Source organism: Callospermophilus lateralis, chromosome 9 (genome assembly GCF_048772815.1).
Source record: "Callospermophilus lateralis isolate mCalLat2 chromosome 9, mCalLat2.hap1, whole genome shotgun sequence".
Taxonomy (NCBI): Eukaryota; Metazoa; Chordata; class Mammalia; order Rodentia; family Sciuridae; genus Callospermophilus; species Callospermophilus lateralis.
Genome location: NC_135313.1, coordinates 5,837,839 through 5,846,941, shown reverse-complemented (window position 1 = coordinate 5,846,941; position 9,103 = coordinate 5,837,839). Strand labels below are relative to the sequence as shown.

At 52.3% G+C, this 9,103-nt stretch overlaps 1 protein-coding gene across 1 annotated transcript in view; it reads left to right on the top strand.

Annotated features, from left to right (window-relative positions):
* Positions 1 to 3,231: 3,231 nt before the first annotated feature.
* Positions 3,232 to 9,103, top strand: part of Spp2 (secreted phosphoprotein 2) — a 186,272-nt gene continuing 180,400 nt past the window's right edge. The window contains exons 1-2 of the mRNA XM_076866406.2: positions 3,232 to 3,295; positions 3,377 to 3,501. Of these exons, the coding sequence (XP_076722521.2) occupies positions 3,232 to 3,295; positions 3,377 to 3,501 (189 nt within the window). The remainder of the gene's footprint in view (positions 3,296 to 3,376; positions 3,502 to 9,103) is intronic.

Below are 9,103 nucleotides of genomic sequence, written 5' to 3'. Positions count from 1 at the left end.
GAGCTCTGTGCCAGCCAGTGCCATGAGTTAAATCTGGAAGACGCTGATGGTTGAAAGTCAGAGAGTCACACATTAGTGTCCACCCCTCATGGCATGCTGGCCCATGTACCCGTTACACCCCAGAAAGGGGGCCAGCCTCAATGGACAGATGTGGGGAAAGGCTCAGAGACACTAAGCAGATCACTACATTCCTATCTGGGTGCTTCAGTACAGTACAGGGAGACAGTCTGGTCCCGGGCCCCTGGACCTGGAGTCCATTAGGGGAGAAAGATGGCGGCAAACAAGCAGGCAGGGGAGGGAGGAGGGGCCGGCGTGGGTAGAGGGCAGCAGGGTGTAGGCAGGCGGCAGATCAAGGACCCTCTCTGAGGAGGTGCTGTTTAAGGTGCCACCTGACTGATGGGAGGAGCTGACCTGGGAGTTGCCGCGTGTCAGAAGGGATGGCACATGCAGTGGTCTTGGGTGAAGTCCTCGGCGTCTGTTAGCCAGCTCTCCTGTGCTGTCACAAGACACCCGAGGAAACCCGATTATAAAGACGGAAAGTTAATTTGGGTTCATGGTCATGGAGGTTTCAGCCTTGTTGCTTGGTCCAGTGGCAGCACAGCGTCCCACGGCGGGTGCCCGTTCACAGGGAGAGGAAGTGAGAGAGGGAGGGCAAGAGGCTGGGATCCTCCCCCCAGCCTCAAGGACACACTCAGTGAACTAGCACCTCCCACCTCAGCAAGGCTTCCACCCTTCCCATGATGCTGCAGGCTGGGGACGCAGCCTTTACCATAGGGGCCTTTAGGGACCCTCCAGATCCAAGGCATAGCAATGTCCTGGGCAGCCGGGACTCGGTGAGGGATGAGGGTGGTCAGAAACTGCGGGGCCAGAGTGGAGGCTGAGAGGGACGCATGGCACTGGACACCAAGGTCATCCAGGGATTTGGAATGCTCCTTTGAGCCAGTGCGAGGGGTACATAAGGAAAGATGCCCGGGCACCGAGCTCAACAGGAGAAGGGCATCAGCCCGTGGCCCCGGCTTGGAGAGCTATTCCTGGCCCTCTGCGTGCCCGGGTTTGCACCTCTGTGGCTGGGCGGTGCCTCGAGTGCAGGTGAGCCAGCTCTGAAGTCGCCAGAGATACTCTCTCCACCGGTTACCGCGACAGAACAGACGCCAAAAAATATCTCCTGAACTCCTACCAGCAGTCCGTCCTGAGCAACGAACTTGCCAAGTAATACTCTTGGGGCTCTTTCCTGAACCCTTTGGTGATGGCTAATAGTGGGTGACCACTTGGCTGGACGTACACATCGTTCTCATCCAACACTTTTCCACCTGTTTTAAAATTTTTTTTCATAAGTTGCTATTTTTTTAAAATTATTTTTATTCTAATTTGTTGTACATGACCGCAGAATGCATTACAATTCATATTACACATACAGAGCACAATTTTTCACTTCTCTGGTTGTACCCAAGGTAGAGTCACACCATTCGTGTCTTCATACAGGTACTAGGGTAATGATGACCATCGCATCCACCGTCTTTCCTACTCCCACGTCCTCCCCTCCCTTCCCCTCCCTCCCCTGTGCCCTATCTAGCTTCTATGTTTATAGCAGCACAATTCACAGTAGCTAAACTGTGGAACCAACCTAGATGCCCTTCAGTGGATGAGTGGATAAAGAAAATGTGGCATAGATACACAGAGGAATATTATTCAGTATTAAAGAGAATGAAATCATGGCATTTGCAGGTGAGTGGATAGAGCTGGAGAATATCAAGCTAAGTGAAGTTAGCCAATCCCCAAAACCAAATGCTGAGTGTTTTCTCTGATTTAAGGAGGCTGACTCATAATGTGGTTGGGGGCTGCATGGGGCGATTAGATGAACTCTTTTCCACCTTTTTGTGAAGGTGTTTTTAAAATGAGATGAGATTTGGGGTAAAGCAAAGGAAGGACTGTCCACTCTGTGCGTGAACCTCAGCCAACCAGCCCAAGGTCTGAAGGGAAAGAGAATGACCCCCTGTTCTCCCCAAACAGGAGGGGCTCTGCCAGCAGATGACCTGTGGCTCCAAACTGCTTCCCTTCCTGGTTCTCTGCCTGCTGCCTGCAGATTGTGGACTGGCCAGCCTGCCCATCTGGTTCCTTAAACTGCAACCCGTCTCTCACTTCCTCCCTCCACCTTCTTGTTTCTCTTTCTCTGGAGAACCCTACTAATACACACCTGACATCTACCCATTTATGCCCATCTGACAGAGGAGGAGACTGAGGTTCAGAGGTGTTCAATACCATGCCCAGGGGCACAGAGCAGGGAGCAGGGAGCCAGGATGCCGGGGCAGGTCTTTCTGGGCCACAACACAGCACAGCTTCTTGTGTGTTCATTTATGAACTCAGCAGCCTACCTGTAACACACTGCGTTTCCCATGAAGTACTTCCCTTTTTAGTGATTCACAAACCACCGTGGCATCTCATGGCACATGAGAATCGTCAGTGCTAGTACCTTATCAACCAAGCAACAGGCAAAAATGCCCGACAGCAGACAAGGTTGCCCAACAGCACGGTGTATAGAGGCTTCACTTCACTTTGCTTAGCATATTTAGGACCCTATAAGATGCTCCTTATATTCATAATTAAAAAAAAATACTCAGAGTACCCACATCATTTCATACACATCTCAAGCACCATGAGAGGGAATGACACTTTAACACTTTAAAATGACACTTTAAAATGAGATGGTCACACTTTAAAATTAACCTGTTTTGCTGGGAACGGTGGCACATGCCTATAATCCCGGTGGCACGGGAGGCTGAGACAGGAGGATTGCAGGTTCAAAGCCAGCTCAGCAACATGGTGCCCCTGGGTTCAACCCCTAATATCCCCCCAATTAGCCCATTTGTTGAAGAGGCAGTGATATCTCGTTCCCCCAGAGAGTGGAATTTTATTAATGAGTTTAATTAATTAGTTGATTGACTTTTAATGCACACTTTGAGTCCTGAGCTGCTCCACGTCTTTGGCTGTGGGCTAAAGTCCCCTGGTGAGGTCTCAGCTTCAAAAGTGACCCCAAACTGGATCCTTTCCATAGGAAAAGTCAGCAGTAAACATTGACCCCAGGATCAATTGTTTCTGTTTAAGTTCCAGACGGTCCCGTGGGAGGGAGCAGTCGGTCACGTTTGACAGAGACAACAGCTCTCAGGAAGGGTTGTCACCCTGGAGCTGCAGAGGGACAGTCTCCCGGCTCTGAATTGAAACCTTCTGCTCACGATGGCGCTGGCCATGAAGGTGCTGGTGGTGCTGGCTCTGGGGATGGACCTCTGGCCTTGCTCAGGTAGGGAGCGCGACAGGCCACCTGCTCCTGGGGACACGCAGCCTTCCCCTCTCATGGTGACCCGTGCGCTTGTGTGTCCAGGTTTCCCGGTGTACGACTATGATCCCTCCTCCCTGCGGGGAGCCCTCAGCGCCGCGGTGGCCAAAGTGAACGCTCAGTCCCTGAGCCCGTACCTGTTCCGCGCCTTCCGGAGCTCCGTAAAAAGAGTAAGTGCCCCTGGCCCGCCTCCTCGCTTTCCGTCCTGCCTTCGGTCAGTTTGCTGGTTGGACTCTGGTTTATTTTCCTGGTTTAGGAAGGTCACCCCCTTCACACTGATTACTTGGGACAGAGAAAGGATCTCATGACAATTTGTCACAAGGCCCTGGAGTGGCTCTGGGGACAGACCCTGCTGCGTCCTTCCCTCCGACCCTGCCCGGTTCTCTGCCTGCTACCTGGGGAGAGCGGTCCTCGTTGCTCCTGGGTCCCCAGCGCTGCTCACTTGGTAGCAGTGAGCCTCCTTTCCACTTCAGCAGTTCTGCTCTGAATGCTTGCAGGAAAAAAAAATCCAGCTTTGGAGCTGAAGAAATCCACCTTCCTTTGTCAGTTGACAATATCCTGTTTCTAACAGCCCGAGAACTTTAGTGAGAGGAGTTTGCAGGGGTTTCCAGTGACTGAGTCTGGAAAGGTAAGGACAAAGCCCTAGGTGCTCCTTCCCAGGAATGAGAAGCCAGGCCTCGGGGGCCTCCCTCCTTCCTGTCCCCAGGCAGCCTCCCTGACTGGCTGTCATCTTAATGGGGCTCTGGGGAGGTAGGGACAGAGGCGCCCTCAAGCTAATTTAGGGGGTTCTTTAAGGTCTCCTGTCACAGGTGACATCTGCGCGGCCAGACTCGCAGCAGCAAGAAGGGAGACGGGCGGCCTCCGGGCCTCAGCTGAGGCCTGAAGCCCTTGCTCTCCTGCTGCCTCTCGGTCCCCTGCTCTCCATTCTGGGGCCCTCCTCAGCTCACACAAGGCCCGTTCCCCCGACTCCACAGGGCACCCGGTTCGTGGATTCCTGGCCCCATCTTCAAATATAACAGCATCTGGACCTCCTCCTTGGAAACTGCCTCAGTTTCTTTTTTTTTTTCCGAATTAATGGATCTTCCCAGTTGGCTTTTCTAACTGGGTCCTAGGTCATGAAGAGTAGGGCTAGGCTTTAGGTGGGTGCCTATCCCAGGCCTGGCTTTCATGGTCAGAGCGGGGCTGTGTAGACCTGGAGGCTGTGCTGAGGAGGCCCTGCAAGGTAGGCGTGGTCAGCCTCTGAGACTAAGGCCCAGCTGCAGGAGGAGAGCTGGGTCAGAGCCAGCCTCTTCCTAGTGCACTGCTGCTCCCTTGGCCCCAATTGCCACGTGGAATCCTCGTGTAGTGTTGTAGAATCCATGTCCCCTCCCAAGCCTGAAGATCAACAGTCTGCACGGACTTGTAAGTGAACTATTGCTCTCTATGGGACAAAGTTAGTGGTTAATTAAATGAGTCGGAGCATGAGGACATATCCCGGGAGGACTGATGAGGAATGCCATGGAGATCTGGCCTGGGAGATGAGCTAGTGTGAGGTGCCGTCACCCAGGCACATTCCAGCACGCGCGCCGTCCTGATGTGGCTACACAGACCTGAGCCCAGATGCGTGCACCTGAAGATACATTGTTAGGCGACGTGGGTGGTCCCTGCAGGTACGTAAGTGAGAGACACCTGTCTGCCACAGTCGGCTGTTCTTCCCCGGGGAAGTCTGCCTGTTCTTGCCTGTTCTCCGTCTTTAATGATCACTCATAGTCATGGGCCAAGCTACACACACCATGTTCTATCCTTGAAAACTTATTTTTTCTCTCCCATTTTAGGAAAGCACCCTCTTCTTTGATCTCTCCTGGTGAGACTTGTCTCCTCTTGGAGGTGCCTCTCATTTTGCTCTATGTTGGGTGGGTCAACCATGTCTTTCACAAACACCCTACAGATGACCCCCAATAGACCAATTCTCTGTCCCCACTGGGTGAGGGGCATGACTTTAGCAGTGACGTCTTCCTCGCTCCAACTCTGACATCAGATTCACCCAGACTGTTCCCTAAGTGGACACAAGTGGAGAGGGGAAAGGTGGACACAGGCCCTGTGTTGGGGACATGGAATGAAGAGGACAGATTCTCCTGGGGAGGGAGGAGAGGCAGGTCCAGGGGCAGGGAGGGGCGGGTGCTGTGGAGAAGTCCAACAGGCAGTGCCCTCACAAATGCACGGGGCGTTTTGCTATAGCAACAGACAATGGACCGAGCACAGCCGGAGACCACCGCCTACCCGGGCCCACACCAGCACCTCTCCGGGCTTGACTTCTTCCCTGCAGCCCGCTGTACACGGCAGCCGGACTGATGGGTGTGGCCAGGCTGGCGCAGCAGTCAGTGGCGAGGGTCTCCATGGAGACTGTCATACCTGAGACTCACCTGAGTGATGAGAAGTTGAGGCCACGGGAAGACCTTTAGGGGGAGGTTTGGAGGGTGCTGGGCAGAGCCAGGGAGACAAAGGGCCCTGGAGAGACTGGAGCCCTGTGAGCCAGGGAGGGAAAGATGTGCAGGAAGCAAGGTCAGAGAGTGAACGTGACTTGGGAAATGAGGTCTGGATTTTGAGGCGTTAGGGCCACAGGTGGCCACAGGAGCTTTTAAGTGGAGAAGACATTTGCATTTGTAGATCTCACTCTGAGGCAGCAGGGGCTACTATACCAAAGTACCATGGACGGGGGCAAATATGAACAAAAGAAATTGGCCTCTCACAGTCCTGGAGCCCGGAAGTCCTGGATCAGAGCAGTGCCGGTTCTGGGAGGTCCATCTTCCGGGTTGCAGAAGGCCAGCTTCTCATGGTATTTTCACTTGGCAGAAAGAGAGCCAAGCTGCCTCTCTGACTCTTCTCGTGAGAACACTTGCCGTTCCTGAGGGCTCCCCCCAAGACCTTCTTACCTCAAACTCTCTCCCTCCAAGGCCATCACAAGGGGCCAGGGTCTCCCCATATAAATTGGTGGGAGTGAAACATTGAGTCCACTGCCGTCTCGCTGGCTGCCATATGGAGTGGGGTTCAGGGGAAGAAGTGAAGATTGGGGAGACGGGTGCCTTAGTCTGTGTCTTAGTTCATTTTCTGTTATTAAAGCAAGATGTCCGAGTCTTAGTAATTTGTAAAGAAAATGGGTGTATTCAGCTCAGAATTCTGGAGGCTGAGAAGTCCGAAAATCTCCCCAGTGTTTGGTAAGGGCCTTCCTGCTGCGTCGTCACGTTGGAGGCATCACATGGCCAGAGAGCAAACACGGAGATGGCACTTTTAAAACAAAGCCACCCCCGAAACACTACGTTAATTCGAAGGGACGGATCCACCCAGGAGGGTAGACCGCTGAGCACCCAGTCACCTCCCCAAAGGTCCCTGTTGCCAACACTGCTATACGGGGCACCAAGTTTCCAAACCATGAATTTTGGAGGACACATTCAAATTATAGCCATCAACTTCCTGTTTGACTGCAGCAGAATCCCTGAGACTGGGCAATTTATAAGAGAAGAAATGCATCTGGAGTCACATTTGGAGGTCACACTCAGGCAACAGCAGCAGTGATGGCAGCTCATCAGGGGACGGCATGGAGGAGGGGACAGGTGGGAGCATCCAGGGTACACTTAGACGCAAAGCCACAGGAAGCCCGTGACCCTTAAAGTGTCTAGGCTCATTTTGGTCCATTTTTGCCTTTTATTTGCATTTTTTTGTTTTCTAAATTATTCTCAGCCAGTTATTTCTGTTCATTACTCTTTGTCTGTTAATAAGGGATTCACTTAATTCAGGGTTCTCCAGAGAAACAGAACCAGGAAGGTTCAGTGCTATTGCTAGGGTTTAAACATGGTCCCCAAAATTCATGTGAGGCAAAAATGTCCCCAGGGGGCTGAGGGTGTAGCTCAGTGGCAGAGCGTTTGCCTTGTGTGTGTGAGGCACTGGGTTTGATCCTCAGCACCACATTAAAAATAAAATAAAAGTATGTGTCTGTCTACAACTAAAATAAATAAATAATTAAAAAGGGTGGATTAAAAAAAGAGTTCTCAGTGCAGCTGTTGGGACAGGGACCTTCACAAGGTGACAGGGTGGAGGGCTCTAGCCTCACGGATGGATCGATGCCGTCATTAAGGGACTGGCTAGCTGTTGCAGGACTGGGTTCCTGACGAAAGAATGACTTTGTCCCTTCCGCCTCTCCTGTGGGTGCTCTTTTGCTGGCGATGCCTCCGGCCACGTTATGATGCAGCTCTAAGAAGGTCCTCACCAAGGGATGCCCTTGATCTCAGACTTGGAAGCCTCCAAAACTGGGAGAAAGAAACCTCGATTCTTTGTAAATGACCTGATTTTGGAGATTCTGTGATAGTGGTATGAAATGGACTTAGACAACTGGTGCTGAAATGGGGGCTCTTACTGTATTAAATGCCTGACGTTTTGGAAGCTGCTTTGGAGGTGGGGAACCGGAGGAGAATTTGGAGATGCAGTTAGAAAAGGCCGAGGTCTCCATGGGTGGAGGATTCGGGGGAATTCATGGGTGGCTGTCCTGCGTGGAGAGCCTGGATCTCAGATCACCCCAGGGGTTGTAACCAGAATGTTGGTAGACAGATGGACAGAGAAGACCATTCTCCCGAAGCCTCAGACAAATGACGATACTGAAGGTACTGGAAGCCAAGCTTGTGATTTAGCTGCGAAGTGCTGGGCTGAATCATGACCCTTTCCTAGGAGTGAGAGGGACGCAGAACGTAAGAGTGATGAGTGGGAATCTAAGAAGAAATGTCTCAGCAGCAAGGCATCCAAAAACCCGCGCATCTTCTTTTTGTCCACTTGCGGTAGGAAGAAAAGACAGAGGAGACTTGGAGATGGAAATCTAGTTGGAAGCTGAACAGAAAGATGGGGAAATCCCCCAGCCTGGTCCTGGAAAGAATAAAGAGGTGACTCAGGAGAGAATCCCGAGGGGTGGCCAAGTAACTGTTGGATGAAGAGACCAACGTGGCAGCAAGCAGCCTGCGTCGGCTCTTCTACCTGAGCACCTTCCCGGGGCTGCGGGACCTAAGCTGAGGGATCCCGGGGTCTCTCCAGCTCATGTGAATGCTTCTCCCCACGCTCGAGTTGCTCCAGCCTCGGGGTTGGCCCTGCCCCAGGGAACTGGCTTTTCCTCCCATGATGGGCTCCTTCCCATCCCTCAAGTCCCGGCTTACCTTTTCCTTATTCTGGACTTTTCTTGCACTTTCTCTCTCACATCGCTCTTCCTCCCCCAGCTCCATCGCTGTGCTGCTGATCCCAGAGCGCTGCACCTCTCTGGAATGATCCTGCTGCTTTCCTCCCAGGCTTTCACTGGGTGGCGCTCACTCTGGAAGCTAAGCTGCAGGGCATCCTTGCTGGGCTGCCTCTGGTGATGAGCACTGGGCGCATTCCAAGCCGCAGTGCTTCTGTGTCATGAGAACTTCTCAGATTTACCAGGAAGCTTGGAAGATTGCCCCAGGATCCTGTCATTGGTAGAAAGTAATGGAAAACCATGTGTGTTTGTTCATAATCGGGACCTCTCAAGCAGGAGCCAGGGTTGGACCACACTGTATACAGCAGAGATGCACTTGTTGCTTATTTACTTATTTTAGTAATTATTAAGAAATGATGGAGTGTTCTTTTAGGAAAACAACACTTAAAAATCCATACGGTTGATTCACATCATTTGGCCTGACATCTGCACTGTGCTCTCTGACTGTCCCTCCCTCTTGCTTTTCCCCTCCTCCAGGGAGTCCTCCCACCCTGAGATGTGGGGACTGGTTTTAAACACTG